At 41.1% G+C, this 19740-nt stretch overlaps 1 protein-coding gene across 4 annotated transcripts in view; it reads left to right on the top strand.

The window, feature by feature from the left end:
• Nucleotides 1-19740, top strand: part of grik2 (glutamate receptor, ionotropic, kainate 2) — a 294971-nt gene that overhangs the window by 158973 nt on the left and 116258 nt on the right. For all 4 annotated transcript variants that reach the window (XM_041989097.1, XM_041989095.1, XM_041989096.1 and 1 more), the window contains 2 exons: nt 11291-11434; nt 17017-17124. In XM_041989097.1, coding sequence (XP_041845031.1) covers nt 11291-11434; nt 17017-17124 — 252 coding nt within the window. The remainder of the gene's footprint in view (nt 1-11290; nt 11435-17016; nt 17125-19740) is intronic.

Below are 19740 nucleotides of genomic sequence, written 5' to 3'. Positions count from 1 at the left end.
TGTTAGCAATAACATCGCTGTTATTCCAACCTAGCATAGCATTAGCTAAGCAGCCAGCAACTGCAGAAATAACGCGTGTAAAATATCTGAGAGTACAGAACGAGCGTTCATCACTGCATCAGCTGCAGGTTGAGGCGTATTTTAGGATGAGAGATGTGGATGCAGAGGGGAGGAGGTTTATTCACTGCAGCACCGAAAACTTTATTAATATTAGTCTGTCTTCAGCCACCGTCATGATGTCATGTCTCTCCTAGTTTTACTTTGTCAGAAAATGCTAATGTTACCGGCTGTAACAGCGACTCACTATGTGTAAGAATTAGTGCCAGACCATGGTGACCATCATATATAAAATACAACTCTATCAATGATGACATCTTTTTGACATTTGAGAAAAGCATGTCTGGTTTTTATTTTGGTTCATATATGATATGTCATGATATATTTCATGACAAAGGAAATATTGGAGTTAAAAATGTAATTTAACATTAAAAGGCATCAGAAAGCTGCAAACATAATGTTTAGCTAACTTCACTAATGTTGGTTATATAAGGCATACACCTTATATATATTGTTCTACCTGTACTTTAACCTACATTTAATTTGCATCAGCAAGAAGTACAAAACAAGGTATATTTAATAGATTGGCTTTTTTTAAGGTTATATATGTTAATTTCCAAGTTATTTAAAGCTTTGTTTCATGTTTTTGGAAATTCTTCTGTTGTAAAGTTAAACATGTAAGGACAAAATATTGTGAAACAGTAAAAGGTTCTGCTTGTAATTCATATTTTTGTTGGTGTAAGCGTAAATGAACCAGATATGAAGTTAATTTATTCATTATATATTTTCTTAAAAAATCGGCCGATTAATCGGTAATCAGATTTTTTTTCTGCCAAATATCGGAATCTGTATCTCGATCGGGCCCTACTAAAAATTGTTGAAAGTTCAATTATTTTTGTAAAAGTTCATTAAATGTAAACATCTTGATAATGTACTTATTGGCACAAGAACAAAAGAATAAAATTTGAGCTTTTTGTAATTTATAAGTTATTGTCATTGAATGCCCTGTTGGGCACGTTACTTTAAAAAAGTCATTAATTATAGTTTCTAGTTACTTCCTGCATAAAGTAACTGCATTAGTAACGGAGTTACAGCATTAGAAAAGTAATTAATTACTCAGAAAAGTAACTACTCTGTTACCTTAAAAAATTCAGCTGGCACATCCTTTTGCATGGAGCTAAAGCTAATTCAGTTTCAGTGAAATTTTAGTTTTAGTCAGACTTAAGTGCCTTTGAAGTCATGTATTTGTTGAGAAAGCTTAAAAAAGAATGATTCTTCCTCCATAAAGGACAAGGTGAGAGTGAAGTCCGACCTGTGGTCAGAACAGCTTCAGTAGGAGGATAATAACGAACCTGCACAGGCTGATCCGTCTGCACTTTACAATTAGTGTCCACAAGAGACATTTAAAAACACAGCCTCTTCAGTAAATTTCTACTTTTATTTGACTTTTCCCTCTTTTCAGTTCACAGTTTACAAGTCCTGCAGACTGACTGCTGGTTTTAACCAGAGTGAAATTATCAGAAAAGTCAGACTGGTGGTAGATTTGCGAAATGTTCTTTATGCATTTCACCAAGTCAAACAAAAACATCCACACCTCGACCTTGAGTTGATCTTTGAACAGGTGAGAGAGAATCTTTCCACCTGTTGTGAAATTTCACATTCCAGCCTATACAGTCAGTGTGTAGTTTTTTTTACACACAAAGCATTTAAGGTTTTGTTTTTATTTCTAGACAAAAACCTTATTTCAGTAATACAACATACTCAGACCATCCACTTTATCAGGATCAACCTGTTACGTACGACCCCCTTTTCCTCCAGAACTGTTTTAATTTTTCCTCCATATTGACATGACAGCATCACTCATCCATGATGAGAATCTCCCGTTCCACCACATCCCAAAGCTGCTCTACTGGACTGAGATCTGGTGGCTGTGGAGGCCGTTGGAGTCCAGTGAACTCATCGTCATGTTCTAGAAAGCAGGTGGAGATGATCTGAGCTTTGTGACATGGTGCATTATCCTGCTGGAAGTAGCAGAAGATGCTCCACTGTGGTCATAAAGGGATGGACATGGTCAGCAACAATACTCATATTTATACCCAAGGCAGGATGGATCCATGTTTTCATGATGTTTCCAGCAGATTCTGAGCCTAACATCTGAACGTGGAGCTGAAATGGAGACTCATCAGACCAGCAACGTTTCTCCATCTTCTATTGTCCAGTGTTGGTGAGTGTGTGTGAATTGTAGCCTCAGTTTCCTGTTCTTAGCTGGCAGAAGGCACCCGGTGTGGTTTTCTGTTGTTGAAACCCACCTTCTTCAAGGTTGGACGTGTTGTGTGTTCAGAGAAACTTCTGCAGATCTTGGTTGGAACCAGTGCTGATTGGACTTCCTGTTGCCTTTCTATCATCTCCAACCAGTCTGCCCATTCTGTTTTAATTTGCTGTGGTTTGTTTTTATTTATTTATATTCTTGTATTTTCTGTGTTGCTTTGTCCATTTATGCACAGCACCTTGTTTCAACGGTGCTTGTTTTAAAGGACTTTATAAATAAGGTTGAGTCGAATTGATTTGTGTGTGAAAATCCCAGTAAATATTCAGACCAAAAACTATGCCACCACCTTCAAAGTCTCTAAAAATCCTCTTTCTTCCCCAGTTTGAACTTCAGTAAGTCGTCTTCATCATGTAACTAAATGTGTTAAGTTGCTGCCATGTGATTGGCTGCTTAGATATTTGTGTTAACAGGAAGTTGAACAGGTGGAGCTGATAATTTGGACGATGAGGCAGGTCTAGTGTGTACAGGCCTTCTTGGTGCATGAGCGCTTATCTCAGCGTCTTGCAGCAAAATGCTCTCTGCATATCTTTGTTGCATGCTTTTAACAGTTTCTACATGACAGCTTCCTTCTGAAGTTATTATTCATGTGCTTCTGTTTCTGCTCATTCTATTCATTTACTGGCGTAAACTTCAACTGATGCATCTTTAATTTTTGTTGTTTTGGCATTTATGTCTCGCTATGAATATAAAAACATGTCGTTTGTAGTTTCTGAAATGTAATGTGCTCACTGGTGTTTTATAATAAGAAAAAAATCTACGGCGTGTTTATCTAACACTGTTTACAACTGCCAGTATGGCCTTCTTTGTCTCTAGAACTAAACACTAGTTAATAGAAAATAGAAATAGTACATGTTTGTCGCACATTTCTTCTGACATGCTGCAAAGTCAGGATGCTGTCTGAATAAAAAGACAAATAAAGTCCTTTAAATAAATCTGCTTTCATTTGGTAACACTGAAGGAAATCAGTCTGGATCTATTTCTCAGTCACATGTTTCCCAGCAGGAGAAGATCTGCTGGAGGTGCGCTGAAAAGGAGTGGGAGGGCATGCACAGTAACATGGATCAATAGCACAACAAGAAGGACGTGATCCAGATATTATACACAGAGACTGTGTTTACTGTGGAGAACATGTTGGACTTGTTGGATTAATCAGTCCACCATGAAGGAAAGCATTAAACACATGAACAAAGTCAGTAAATGTTCAGATTATTTGATCTTAGTTGAGATCAGGCTGGAAAATCTCTGTATGAGCGCCGGAGCAAATAACACCGATGTGCATTTGCACTGTTTTTTCAGAAAACAGACAAATTAATAGAAATTAGAGCTCAATAATTATCTCCATTTTTTTCTCATGTATCAGTAATGACACAGGAAGTAGAGTTTTTTTCCCCCCTGTCCTCCCTAACACCAGAGAATTTGCCAGCATGCTCTGAATAAACTAATTCATGACGTATGACTACATCTTGTGTGTGCGATGCTGAGAATAGCAGAAGTAGCTGACGGCAGTGAGTGACCTAGTCATGACTAAGGCCTCTGACAGATTCCAAAAGACTACAATACACGCTCAATTTTTAATCCCTCCAAGTTGCTGAGAGGAGAGGCTCAGAAAGCCACCAAGCAGAGAGGGAGGGAGGATACAGAGCTGCTTCGGGGCATCGGTTGAGTATGAAACCTCCCTCCCACACTCCCTCCTTCTGCACTTTCTTCCTTTTACCACATACTCTCTCTGGCTTGCTCCCGAGTGCACTCTCATCTCTCAAGGTGTTTATGTTTCAATCAAAAGAGCCAGAGCAGCGTGACCAGCACTTTCTGCGTGACTAGCAGCCACCATCCTTCACTGCTTTAAGATCAACTATAAAAATGCCATTTCACCAGTGCCCCCCCTCCACCCCACCCATTTTTTTCTTGCTATTACAGGCTTAGACTCTGGAAGGCTGCTTTTGGCCTTGTGTCCCACTTTCTGAGAGGACCTTCAACGTAAATCCATCACTGTCCCCCATGGAAAGAAGAAGCTAGGCTTGACCTCTTTCTGTTTGTTAATTTCTGTCTTTGAACGTGTCACATGCAATCTCACTCGTACAGATTTGAGAAAACGTGGGCTTCTTCTAGCAGAAAGCAGCTATTTTCAGCAGTTGTTCTAAATGAATATTTACCAATGAATCCTTTAATTAATGTTCGTGCAATGGGCTTCTCACGATGACAGCATCTGCTAAATATTTCAATCATAACTATGGCTCCTGTGAGTTCTCACTTTGCAGTCTGCTTTCCAACAATGAAGGGGCATCTCAGAGAATCTAAATAAATCTTTCTCTCACAAATGAAATAATACAGCTCTAAAGTGAATTTATTCCTCTGGAAAAGGAAATACGCTTTGTTGATGCTGGAGGTTAGATGGTGATGGTGTGGGGGACATTTTCTTGGCCCACATTGGGACCAGCGTGGCCTGGTTGAACCAGCACAGCCTATCTGAGTATTGTTGCTGACCGTGTCCATCCCTTTATGACCACAGTGGAGCATCTTCTGATGCTACTTCCAGCAGGATAATGCACCATGTCACAAAGCTCAGACCATCTCCACCTGCTTTCTAGAACATGACGATGAGTTCACTGGACTCCAGCAGCCTCCACAGATCTCAATATGGAGCAAAATCTTTGAGGAATGTTTCCACCACCTTGAATAATGGCAGTTCTGGAGGAAAAAGGGGGTCCAACCCGGTACTAAAAGGTGGTCCTCATGAGTGTATATTTTTTTGTTGACAGAACCGTTACAAATAACCAGTCGTTCAATGTTTATTGTTACGTTTTTGGGGGAAATTCTTACTTCTATCTGAAGAATAAATCTAAAGAATATAGAGTGGTGAGTTTAAATCTGTGGTACTGGTTTCATGACCCGGCCATAAGCCTGCATCCTCAGTTCTTCTCCCTCTGTGCAGAAAACATTCACAAAGCCAAGCCCCAGTATTCTGAAAAGCTATTTCTTGCCATGTTGTTTCCATGGCGATGTTGATGAGCTGGTAGGTTAGGAGAGGTGGTGGGTGTGGGGGTGGGGGAACCTCTGAAGCCTCCAAGTCAGACTTGGACATTTTAACAATTCATAAAAGTACTGAAATCAATCAGAGTGCAGAAGATTTAATAAACCTCTCATACACTGAGAGAAGTGGGGGGGTAAGGTGGAAGAATAGACGGTGTCAGGGGTAATGCTCATATTGGCTGACATAAGGGAAAAGGAGCTTTTAAAGCATTTAGCTTTAATTTCATTCAGGAGTGACATAATTGATTTTAATGAGATGTTTATAGAGTGAAGTGCCGGTGTTGCTAAATCATTTGCAAGTCAGAGACTACAGAGACTAACGACGCTGCTCGGAGGCACAAAAACCTCTGCTGCCAAAACTCCTCCAGCCGGCAGCCGCCTATCTTCACTCCTCACACCACTCAATGCATTTGGCTGCTTGTTTTAATTAAGAGCATATTTTATTCATGAAATACTTGTTTTAGATTTGACTGTTTTAACTGAAAAGCTTTAACGATGACGTCTCTTTCAGAACACGCTGTCATTAGCTGAAAGTCGTCATCTCAGCTGTATGGGGAGAATTTAAGTTCACTTGTAGTGCTGCTGACTCCTGTTCCCAGCAGCATGCTGGCGGTGACTGACATGGTGTCACATTGCTATTATGAGGTCCTTGTGAGCCTGTGTGGCGTACTGAAGAGAGAATAGATGGCAGTGTGAACATCACAGAGCTGCAGCTCCTGCCCTCAGCGCCCAGTCAGAGACAGCCTGCCATCAAGCTAGCAGTCACACCAAATCCCGTTCACACGCAGACACAGAAGCTGGTGTCAGACACTTTTTACATATCAAAGCCTGTCCTCGCCAGTCATAATGAGCACCAGTAAAAGTCATCCGCCATGAGGAAGCAACATGAGGAAAGTTTCACGAAGCCTGGATTTAAAACAGTTTTCATCTGTGAATTTCAAATGTGAAATAAAATAAATTATTACTGCTGATGTAAAAACCGTCTCATGGATTTACATTGAGATGGAAACGTTGTCTACAAGGATTGTGATTATTATGAGCTTACAGTTTATTTTATTACCCTAATTATTTAGATCTACATAGATGCAATGCTCATTGATCCAAGTAGAACATCTGCATCAATGATGGATCCAGGAATCATCCATCAGACGTTCTCCAGGAAGAACATGGGGGATTGTTTCTGTGTTTTTTCTTCTAACAATCAAAATGTCTGATGAGGAAATTGTGGATACCAAACACAATGTTTTGATATGGTTTAATGTAGAGATGGGATTTATGGCTCTTTGAAGAGCCATTCAAAAGACTGGCTCGTTCTCACAATATATAAGAACGACAAACAGTCAGAATATGTACCTATATAAAATCTACTATACAAGATTAAGAAATTATAGGAAAAATATAGATAAAAAAGGATAAACCTGAGCAGTCAGTGCACATTCTAGTAAATCTTTTGGATTGAACTCAGTATTTATTTCCAAACAATATTTTCTGCTCATCGATGCTTCACATGAACGGAGCATGTTGGACATTGGACTTCTAATTTGTCACACATGTTATTTATTTTATTTTCATTTTACTCAACTGTACTACATCTTATGTACTTATTTATTCATTTAATTATTCATTCAGTCATTTTTAGCTGGAAGGGGGGTGGGGAGATTGGGCTTGGCTTCTGGGTGTATACGTGTGTGCGTGTGACTGTGTGAAAGATTTCATTGAGTGTTTTTATTCTTATGTTTTTAATCATGTAAAGAACTTTGTGTTGCCTATAGCATGAAAAGCACTTTATAAATAAAGTTTGATTTGATGAAGGCAGTGTCAAAAATTTCAATATAAAAAGAATGGCTCACAAACGAACAGCTCACAGCTGTGAATCGGTTCCCATCGTTCATTTAAAAGAGTCGTTCAAAAGAATCGATTCGTTCATGAACGTCACATCTCTAGTTTAATGATACATATCGTTGCATAACATGAGCTCCCCAGGTCAGGATCGAACCGGCAACCCTCAGGCTACAAGACGACCCCTGACTCTGACTGCCCCGTTATAATAAACTCTCTTCAGTTCAGTGGAATTAAATGAAAAATACCTCATTAATACTATTACTATAGCAGAATATTTATCTATAGCTAAAATGTATGAATGAGCTATTATGGTAATACAGTGGCTCCTCGTTAATTGCGGGAGTTACGTTCTAAAAATAACCCGCTATAGACGAAATTCGTGAAGTAGTTAGCTTTATTTTTTACAGTTATTATAGATGTTTTAAGGCTGTAAAACTGCTCACTATACACTTTATACCCTTTTCTCAGACAGACATTACACACTTTCCTCTCTTGATTAACCCATAAGAACCCACTGTGACATATTTGTCACATACAGTTTTTGAGACATTTTGCTTCAATTTATGGTATAAACTTTGCTCAAAATCCTGTTTAACACAATCTGATACTCATCTTCTGCCCCTTAATAGATACCCAGAAGCAGAAAACTACATTATAATATTTTTAATATATCACATGGTAATAACATGGTAGATTACCCACCCACCCACCCCCCCAAAAAATGTAAATTTGTTACAGGGCCAATTAAAGACCTCATATTTAAAAATTTGGACTTTTCTTACCATTTTTTCATGGGTCGGGCCTTAACGGGTTAAACACCATCAAAGTTCAGGACGCAGAACACAAAAAACCACAATAACAAACAAAAAAAAAAACCAAAAGAAACATGCAAAACTGTGAGGCTGTGAAAGGTAAATCGCGTTATGGCGAGGGCCCGCTGTATTCAAATTTCCATACAAGAGTTTTATTCACTGCTCCACTCAGAAAACCGCCTCCTGGACCAGAATCTGCACCAGAACTACAAAACACTCATGAACTTAATAACGGAGAGGATGAAACTGTCTGAACTGGCCGTCCCTGTTCTGCACCAACATGTTGACGTAGACGTTGGACACCTGACTGTCCTCCATGTCTGCTAACTGCTAGCGTGCTGCTGGTTTGTCAAAATGGATCATATCCATCTTGGTACTGCTTGCCAGCCCCTTTATCTTCAACAGAATGCTGCATGTTGGTCTAACCCCCCCATCCCCGACACAGAAGCTGAGCAGCCTCCAGCTGACACCCACACTGCAATGAGTTCACACTCCCTTTGCTTCGACACCTTCTTCTAACACAGACTATTAATACCTTCCACTCCTGCGGTCACACACTGAGGCCAGCCTGAATTTGTCGAGGGCCACTTCACTGATTGTGATTGATTCTGAAACATCACTGATATGCAGCTTTATACGGTATGTTTGCATGTACATGCAGGAACACACCCACGAGCCCCCACACACACACATGCAGCCCATCTGGCCTGCGTTGCGCAATCAGGGCTGTAATGGTGAAAAATGACATGTTTGAGAGGAGTTTTTCCCCTGACAGGACAGAGCCTTCCTTACACCCTGGGGCATGATTTCCATGCAACAACTGTGGAGGGCTGTTGTGATTGCTTTTCAATCAAGCGAGACAAACACTAATTTGATTTTTTTTTTAAGGAAGTGCAGAATTATAGGCTTCTTTCATGGAGCGTGGATGACTGGCACTTCTCTGATAGCTTCAGCGACACTCCTCTGTTTGGAGCCACTGTTTACTGTCAAGACTTGAATATATAAATATACCAACAGGGACTAAGACAGTAAATTCTGGCAGCACGCGCAGACAGACAGCCTGGGAAGTGTTTGTCTGCACATATCAAGCTGCACATGAGAGCTCTTTGTTGTTTATTTCATTAGCCTGAACATTGTATTCAGACTATATGAAATAACATTACTGACACCATGTTTTAACCGACTAAGAGAGAAGCTGTTTCTGCTTCCATCATCACCGCCTGGTCTCAGCAGGGTCTTCAAACAGGATTGAAACAGTCTGTCCTGAAAACAGAGCGTGAGCCATTTCTGTGGCTTGTTTCCACCATAATGGCTGTGAATTTATCAAACACAACATTACCTCCAACAAACTGAGTTTACGGGCTGCTCTGTCCATGCATGTGTTGTTTAGATCTGAAGTCTGTCTTAAAACTACACATTATTGAGAGTTTGCTGGTGTAATATTGTGCATGGCATATTCACAGGAAGGAGATAACCTGAACTGATTGTACTCATGAATATTACACGATAACCTCAGTCAGTAACACAATGCAGCAAAAACTGATGTTTTATTTACCTGAAAAACACACTAATACAAAACATCAAAGCTGAACTTGATTTATTCTTTAGTGCCCTGTTCACTCACCGTCCACTTCATCAGGTCCTCCTTGTAGTACCAGGTCCGACTCCCTTTTTCCTCCAGAACTGCCTTAACCCTGTGGTGCATAGTGTCCACTACAGTGGACACATATTTAAAGTCTGTTTTTAAATGTATGCATGGGTGTGGATCGTACATTAGCAACTTCATTGGACATTAGTGAGTCACCAATACGTATAAAGAATAACTACATTTGATATAGTATTTATACATACATAGTATTTACACATACATTGTAATTACCAAGTTTGCCTCAGTGATAAACAGGACAAGAAAATGATCCAGGTGTTTTTATAGAAGATTTATATTATATTAATATGACAAGATATTTTTTTATATTTTCATAAGTAAAGTAGAAAAATCAAAACACTGAGTAAAAGTTAAAATAAGATTAAAAAAAAGGAAAACAGCAATGTGGTTGTCTGTAGAAGTAAAATATTTTATTTAAAAACTGTGCTACTGTTTTGTAATAATTCATGCACCAGAGGGTTAATTCATGGTATGATAAACTAAACAAGGTGGTGGAAACCTTCCTCAGAGGTTTTCTCCATATCAACATGACAGCATCACACAGTTGCTGCAGGTTTGTCGGCTGCATCCATGATGAGAATCTCCCGTTCCACCACATCCCAAAGCTGCTCTACTGGACTGAGATCTGGTGGCTGTGGAGGCCGTTGGAGTCCAGTGAACTCATTGTCATGTTCTAGAAAGCAGGTGGAGATGATCTGAGCTTTGTGACATGGTGCATTATCCTGCTGGAAGTAGCATCAGAAGATGCTCCACTGTGGTCATAAAGGGATGGACATGGTCAGCAACAATACTCAGGTAGGCTGTGCTGGTTAAACCAGGCCATGTTGGTACTAAGGGGCTTAAAGTGGGCGAAGAAAGCATCCCCCTCACCATGACACCAGCAGCAGCCTGAAGCGTTGATCCAAGGCAGGATGGATCCATATTTTCATGATGTTTCCAGCAGATTCTGAGCCTAGCATGTGAATGTGGAGCTGAAATGGAAACTCATCAGACCAGTAACGTTTCTCCATCTTCTATTGTCCAGTGTTGATGAGTGTGTGTGAATTTCAGTTTCCTGTTCTTAGCTGACAGGAGGCACCCGGTGTGTCTTCTGCTGCTGTAGCCCATCTGCTTCAAGGTTGGACGTGTTGTGTTCAGAGATGATGTTCTGCAAATCTTGGTGGGCAGAATTTATGTGCAATATAGTTAATAGTTAAATTTAGCAGCTGTGCATTAATAGCTGTTTATAGTTTTTATATTTTGCGTGTATGTAAACAATGTTTTTATTCTTCTTCTGAACTTTTTATTTTATTAATATTTTCTGTTATGTAAACGGGTTCTACGCTGCTTCTGGGAATCTACTTCCCCCCAGGGCAACTGCCCAAGGGATCAAAAAAGTTCTATTCTATTCTATTGTATTCTATTCTATTCTATCTGAGGCAGTGATTCAACCATCTTGACATTGATATTTTTCTGATTATGAAAGGATCCGTGCCGCCTGGCCGTGCTGATCTACCACGTGCTGTATTTCATCCTAACGACATTCTGTTCCTCCCCCTCTGTCTTGGTTTGCAGACGGACGCTGCTCTGATGTACGATGCTGTGCACGTGGTGGCCGTGGCTGTGCAGCAGTCCCAGCAGATCACTGTCAGCTCATTACAGTGCAACCGACACAAGCCGTGGCGCTTCGGGAACCGCTTCATGGCCCTCATCAAAGAGGTAGAGGCTGGTCTACCTGCTCTGTCAGCCGCACCTCCACCAGAAAGCACTCATGGCAGTGGACAGGGGCAGAATGTTTATCAGGCTGAGGTAGTCAAGGCGAGGAAATAAATGAAAATCATTTATCTGTGTATTTATTTATATGGAAATCATTTTTCCCTCTGTGTGTATGAAGCCTACAGACTCCCTGGAGGAACAGAAGCTGTATTGAGCTTGTGCTTTGAATTTTTACATAAATCTCTTATGCAGAACAAAAACACAATATAATCACAATTTTCAATAATTTCACCCCAGTCTGCAGATTTAAGAAGATGGGATGAGCAGCTTTCTCCATCTTTGTCCTCTGACCTGGAGTCATTGAAAATTACCACATTATTTATTATCATTTTTACATAAAATTATCCAGAATGATAAGAAAAATTTCTTACAAATAAATTCTAATTGCACATTTTGAGAGTATACATTGGATCTTAGATACTTATACGGATTATGGATTAATTTCAAATAGCTGAAAGAAAGTTGATATATTTGATCATTTGGTGCCGGTTGTTCATCTTATCACATTTCAGTCATCGGAAAGGATCAAATCTTGAAAATAGGTTGTTCAAAAGGGAAATCCGGATTCCAAAATCGGCTTGGATCACGTAATCTAATCCTGGTTGTTATCCGGATAAAACCCTCAGTTTGGGTTGTTCAGAACTCTTGAGTAGGCTCCAGATAACTTTGATCCTAAAAACAGGATTATCCTGATCCCAGCAGAGGGCAGGATTACAAGGTGGATTTCAAGAAGAAACTGCAGTAAAACCTAACAGTTGATCAAGTAATAGAAAATTTTATTTGGTGCATGTGCTTAAATTTGGATTCTGCATGTGACTTGTTTAACCGTTACAGTGATAAAGTGGTTAAATAGGCAGATAGGCTACCCATTAAGCCTTTCAGTATAGTACAGCAAAAATAAAAACATGACATTATCATGTCCCCACGAAATAAACCCCAAACAAATCCAATAACACAAATTAAAATATAAAATTTTCCTGTTATTCATCACTTCATAATCAGAAAAGAACCTGTCAACAAAAGACGTTTCGAACGATTGCATCCTTTCCTACACGTCCCGTTCGTCCCTCATTTTGACATGATGCTGAAGGTTGGGCCTCCACACGGCTCAGGTGTGTAATAACATGGTCACAGTGAGGGACAGTCCGCCTGGTCGCAGTGTTATTCAGGACAATACATGCACGTATCACGTAACCCTGTGGTTCCACCCACAAGTAGTTAAGGCATGCAGACCGTCTCTTCAGAACTCTATTTGATTGCACATCTCGTTCTGCTATGAGCAGCATTGAAGCACGCCTGGGCTGGTGTGGTCATCAGCCATCGTAGGAGTGGATAGGCCTTTCCCCTAATATGATGCAATCTAGCCGGTTGGTTTGGAGCTCTCTGTACAAGGCACTCTCCCTCAGGATATCATTACATGAACAGACCCCAGCCATTTCGCACTGCAGTTCATGATGGTGGGGTCAGCTTCGCCCACAAGTTGAATGTTGATTCTGTGCCTCCCTTCCTCAGATGAGGAACCCTGATCAGTCTTTAGTCTGGTAACATGTGGACATGGAGCCCTTTTTTCTTTCAGACATTTTCACACTATCCACCATACAGGTGAACATGTACTTATTTTATCATACAATTCTAAGTATAAGGGGATGTTTATGGTTTCTGTGTGTTGTCACACAATAAAAATCACTTGATGTGACCCCATACCGGCTCTTCTACCTGTTGTTCTTCACATAGCTGGAAGCCCACGTTGATTTACATGCTGGAAATCCAGATTTGGTGATCCTGAAAAACGGGATTCTGGATCAGAGTGATCTATTCTATTTTGCTTTGAATAACTGAGGTAAAAGTAAGCCAGAGTACGTGATCCGCCGTCTCGGAAAATGGGATTCCCAAATCGGGATAGCTTTTATCTGGATGACATTTTTTTGAATAACCGGCTCCTTAAGGTCAAAGGCTAAGGTTTTCTTTTCACTAACAATCAAACTAATTTGTAATGATGTGACAAAAATGATAATAATTATTTTAATAGACTATTTTTTAAATATTATAATATAATATAATATAATATAATAATTGTAATTATGAATTTCTAAGGAGCTAAAACACAGACAGCTGATGTTGATTTTTAAAACATTTGGTTTTGAAAAAGTCAACCTTGAATTTGTAACTGAAACATTAGAAAAACAATAAAATATTTACGCTGAATGTGTTGTTATACGTGGACAGCTTTCTTATAATGATAAGATTTTTAGTTTCAGCTGTTCTGGTGGAGTAGCGGGGGTCTGATGTTTGGAGTTATTGTGCATTCCAGTTGTCTTCAGAATTCGTTGCTTGAAAGATTTTTTTGCCAGAAGTTACAAAGCGAACTTGCTTTTCCAAACAGAGAACTCATAACTTACGACAATTAAAATAAAAAATTAATAAATTAAAATGAAAAAATAAAGCTAAATATTTTTTTTCCGAGTTGTCTGATAATAATATCACCTATATTTGGGCGCTCGGAATTACAAGACATCTGGAATACACCATTAGAACAACATTATCCACCAACACTATGGCTGCTAGTTAAGGTTAAACACCTATGTCTCTGTCTTACTGTAAAACTAAGTTACTAACTAGGTTTAGTCTTAATAATGTGTTTGCTTGCTAACCTAAAGTTTAGTCTTACTTTTGTTATTAATTTTGCTTCTCTTGGAGTTAAAGGTCACTTTCATGGCTTATGGTCAAATAACATGGAAACTGGATTTTACCACAATAAGACAGAGATCAAATATTCATGATCCACAAACACACTAGTTAAACTCATGTTCCTCCAGCACACCTCTGCCAAACCAACCTCTTGCATCAAACTGTTGAAACTGAGTATAGTTATCAACTTGGTCCAGTTATACAGTAAAAAAGAGACATACCTGTGGTTAATGGCTTACTGCTGTAGTGATGTTCTTAGAAATCATGTGAACATCCAACCTTAGTGTTAGTTAAAAGTAGTTAGTTAAAAGTAGCATCACCCGCAGCCTCAAACCTTCCAACCCTCCCCTCTAACCCAACCTTCCAACCCTCCCCTCAAACCAGACCTTCCAACCCTACCCTCTAACCCAACCTTCCAACCCTCCCCTCAAACCCAACCTTCCAACCCTCCCCTCAAACCCAACCTTCCAACCCTCCCCTCAAACCAGATATTCCAACCCTACCCTCAAACCCGACCTTCCAACCCTCCCCTCTAACCCAACCTTCCAACCCTACCCTCTAACCCAACCTTCCAACCCTACCCTCAAACCCAACCTTCCAACCCTCCCCTCAAACCAGACCTTCCAACCCTACCCTCAAACCCAACCTTCCAACCCTCCCCTCTAACCCAACCTTCCAACCCTACCCTCTAACCCAACCTTCCAACCCTACCCTCAAACCCAACCTTCCAACCCTCCCCTCAAACCAGACCTTCCAACCCTACCCTCAAACCCAACCTTCCAACCCTCCCCTCTAACCCAACCTTCCAACCCTACCCTCTAACCCAACCTTCCAACCCTACCCTCAAACCCAACCTTCCAACCCTACCCTCTAACCCTACCCTCAAACCCAACCTTCCAACCCTCCCCTCTAACCCAACCTTCCAACCCTACCCTCTAACCCTACCCTCAAACCCAACCTTCCAACCCTCCCCTCAAACCAGACCTTCCAACCCTACCCTCAAACCCAACCTTCCAACCCTCCCCTCTAACCCAACCTTCCAACCCTCCCCTCAAACCTGACCTTCCAACCCTACCCTCTAACCCAACCTTCCAACCCTCCCCTCTAACCCAACCTTCCAACCCTCCCCTCTAACCCAACCTTCCAACCCTCCCCTCAAACCCAACCTTCCAACCCTCCCCTCAAACCAGACCTTCCAACCCTACCCTCTAACCCAGCCTTCCAACCCTCCCCTCTAACCCAACCTTCCAACCCTCCCCTCAAACCAGACCTTCCAACCCTCCCCTCAAACCCGACCTTCCAACCCTCCCCTCAAACCCGACCTTCCAACCCTCCCCTCAAACCGGACCTTCCAACCCTACCCTCAAACCCAACCTTCCAACCCTCCCCTCAAACCCAACCTTCCAACCCTCCCCTCAAACCAGACCTTCCAACCCTACCCTCAAACCCAACCTTCCAACCCTCCCCTCAAACCCGACCTTCCAACCCTCCCCTCAAACCAGACCTTCCAACCCTACCCTCAAACCCAACCTTCCAACCCTCCCCTCTAACCCGACCTTCCAACCCTCCCCTCAAACCGAACCTTACAACCCTCCCCTCTAACCCAACCTTCCAACCCTACCCTCAAACCCAACCTTCCAACCCTCCCCTCAAACCCAACCTTCCAACCCTCCCCTCAAACCAGACCTTCCAACCCTACCCTCAAACCCAACCTTCCAACCCTCCCCTCAAACCCGACCTTCCAACCCTCCCCTCAAACCCGACCTTCCAACCCTCCCCTCAAACCAGACCTTCCAACCCTACCCTCAAACCAAACCTTCCAACCCTACCCTCAAACCCAACCTTCCAACCCTCCCCTCAAACCAGACCTTCCAACCCTACCCTCAAACCCGACCTTCCAACCCTCCCCTCAAACCCAACCTTCCAACCCTCCCCTCAAACCAGACCTTCCAACCCTACCCTCAAACCCAACCTTCCAACCCTACCCTCAAACCAGACCTTCCAACCCTACCCTCAAACCCAACCTTCCAACCCTCCCCTCTAACCCAACCTTCCAACCCTCCCCTCAAACCGAACCTTACAACCCTCCCCTCTAACCCAACCTTCCAACCCTCCTCTCTAACCCAACCTTCCAACCCTCCCCTCTAACCCAACCTTCCAACCCTCCCCTCAAACCAGACCTTCCAACCCTACCCTCAAACCCAACCTTCCAACCCTCCCCTTAAACCCAACCTTCCAACCCTCCCCTCTAACCGAACCTTCCAACCCTCCCCTGTCACATCAAAGCCACCTTCTTAAAGAAGTTGCATAAAAGCCAATACTTCTGTAGTTGACGATTTAGTAGAGACCAGCATTTTGGAGAGCATGGTCTGCATTAAGATAAAGCATTCCTCAAACCCGTGAGCAGCATGGCAAATGCGCTCAAGCAGCTGAGTGAGTAACTTCCAGATCTGAGGCTCCACTCATTGAACCAAAGATAGGCCCTGAAGTCCCTGACTTCCAGTCACAGAAGCTCTGTGATGATTTTCTGTGCCAGATAGGCTCTGAGCCACTTTCATGCTACACTATTTTTTTTTTACCACAGCCCTAAATATCTGTAAAGATAGGATAATTGCTTCCTCACTGTTACAAATGCAGTCTCACTTTCTCTTTAACACCTTGATGCAGGAAAGAGGAAAGTCAGTGGAGACAGAGAGAAAATGGAGATTTTTTACTGCATTTTCCTGCCACCCTAACATTAGAAACATATTTGAAAGCGTAGATTCAGATTTGATGTTTTGGTTGGGCTTCTGTGATATTCCTTCGTTTCTTAGCAGGCTGTCTCCTTCTGTCTGCAGGCTCACTGGGACGGCCTGACTGGGAGAATCTCTTTCAACAGGACCAATGGCCTAAGAACAGACTTCGACCTGGATGTCATTAGTCTGAAGGAGGAGGGACTAGAGAAGGTTGTGTGTCATTGATATGTGTATATATATTTAAATGTGTGTGAACGTTTTTGCGCACTTGTGTGCTGACATTTTATGAAAACTATAAATATACTGAATATGATAAAGAAATAAAACACAGACTACCATAAACATACATGCATTCTCTTAAGGACCAAAGTTAAAACTTCCATCTGTAGAAATGAAAAGGTTTTGAATTTATTGATCCCAAACAGAGTACAGTTTACCCTAACCCTTCCTAAACAGAGAGATGGGATGGAGGGAAAATGTCCCAAAAGATTAAAATACATTGACAGATGAATAAATAGGTCAAAGCCTGAATATTTTTTTAAGATGTTCCTCAATGGATACTGCTATGATGATATGAAATTTTCAAACAATGTTATTGGAACAGAACACATTACACCTTTTCTACAATAACGTCATGTTGAATCCATGAAAATTTCTATATTAAAAATGTTTTTCCTTACTTGCTTACAAGTAAATGCTGGCACACTTTTAAAATGTGCATAATATTTTTTTTATCCAACTTAGCTTGCACAGCCGCTTTGTGATCAGGGTCGGACTCATGCCGTGACAACACTTTTTTCCTGCTTGTGTCGTATTTACATTTTCGAGCACATAATGTGCAGAAACCTGTACCTGGTTCTTTCAGTGTTTTTACACCAGCTCCCGTAAGGCTTGCCATCCACATCGATTTCCTCCACCCTTGCCCATCGCCACTTAGATTTTCAGTCCTTTATCGATAAGAAGGATGTTTTCTCCAGGCTTCATAAATTTAGCTTCCATGGCTATCTTTCGCAGGGATCTGAACCGAGTTTGTTAATTCCCACAACGCCCGCTTCAGTTCTCCCTCTGATTGGCCCAACTTTTGACTAATCAACCTATAGAGCTCGCTGGTGTGACGTAGCACATCGCTTGACGTGCAGAGCATTATGGGAAGTTGAGGCAATCAAAGTAAAATAAAATGAGCAATAACACAACAAATGATTCCTACAATTCCCACAATGCTTAGCCCCTCGCCAGTTTGACTTGCAACCTCTACTGGGAGCCTACGTTGCTGTTAAGTCACTTGCAGTGTTGTGTGCAAAAGAGGTTTTTTGTTTTTTTCTTCTCCCATTACAGATGGGAGACGGTGTCAGAATTCCATCACCCCTGTGAAAGTATATAACACTAAGTTTGTAAGAGGATCATCAAGAGGAGCTGATCCAAAGTTGTAAAAAAACAAGTAAACAATAAATGCTAATCTCTTTTACTTGTCAAAACAATTTCAAATATCACATATGACTGAGATGAAAATAGACAGATGCCCCATCCTCCTCATCATTTCTGTGTAACAGTAAGTGGAGGTCAACCAGCTCATTGAAGTGTGTGGCATTTGTGTTGTTTTTGCTCTTTATCCTTCAGATCCTGAGGTTTGGAAATCACTTTCATTCAGTCTGTTAGGGTCATTCTCTGTTACCAGATGTTGGTATAAGTCAAAGCTCACAGGGAGATACAAGCAATGTTTTATCTTTATACTAGGAAATGTCCGAGATGAAGACGACATAGACTGTGTCCCAATTCAGGGTCTGCACACATTGGACACACTTCAAAGTCCACTTAACATTCGTGAAATGGGACAGCCTACCTAGCTAAAAAGAATTTCCCATAGTTGAAACGCAGGACATTGAATCACTTAAACCTCTGAAATTAAAGTTTGCATATCCTAGGATACTTTTGTGAACGTTAACACCGACCGAGTAATAATGTAAAAAAGAAAAAAAACAAAACTGAGGCTCTGTTGTTTTCCATCTGGTAAACTCTTCATTAACCCCTTATAAATCCACAAATGTCAAATATTACAGAATTTTAATGCCACCATTTACAAAATGTTTTTAATGCACCTGGTTTTGTCATATTTCTACTATAGTGTAATTTTTAAAAAAGGACGCTTGTGAGCTTGGTTGTTTATTTGCTGCCATCTTGTGCGCAATGAAAGGGGATGTGAAGGAGGCATCACTAGCAGCTTCATTTGAGGCCAAACGAAGAGTGGATTTGTAGGGTGGATTCGGAGACTCCTTCGAGCTTGGACAGTGCTTGGCGCACCATGATGACGTATGTAGCCGCACTTTGAAGTGAGCAGACCCTGAATTGGGACGTAGTTATAGAATGGACTCCTATACGAAGAATCTAGATTATGACAGAATGTAACAGCCAGTTACCATAGCAACAATGCTATAAAAATGCCGAAAGTTGTACTTCTAGGGGCAAAAACAATCCAGGATTTGTCACAAAGGGACTTAATCCCAAATGCTTTCATCTTGTCATATTTATATGTTTTTCTATTTATTTTAAATACCACCTGGCTTTTTTTTAAAACAAGTACACAGTTTTTATCAACTTCTTTATTTTATTTTATTTCACTTTATCATTTTCCTGAAGCCCCTTATCTGTATTTTTATCTTTGTCGCTCTTATCAGTTCTTATTGTATAGAAGTTTATTTATTTATTTTTAATCATTTTTTAGTGTTTAACTCCAGTGTTTTTCACCTGGGGATCCTTCACACTGGTCGCTCTACCTGCTCTGTCTGCAAGGTTGTTGTCATGGTGAGTGTCCTTGTCTTGGGGGCTGGG

The sequence above is a fragment of the Melanotaenia boesemani genome, chromosome 6, assembly GCF_017639745.1.
Source record: "Melanotaenia boesemani isolate fMelBoe1 chromosome 6, fMelBoe1.pri, whole genome shotgun sequence".
In the NCBI taxonomy this organism is placed as follows: Eukaryota; Metazoa; Chordata; class Actinopteri; order Atheriniformes; family Melanotaeniidae; genus Melanotaenia; species Melanotaenia boesemani.
The sequence above is the reverse complement of the archived record's forward strand: the minus strand, read 5'-3'. Positions and strand labels throughout refer to the sequence as shown.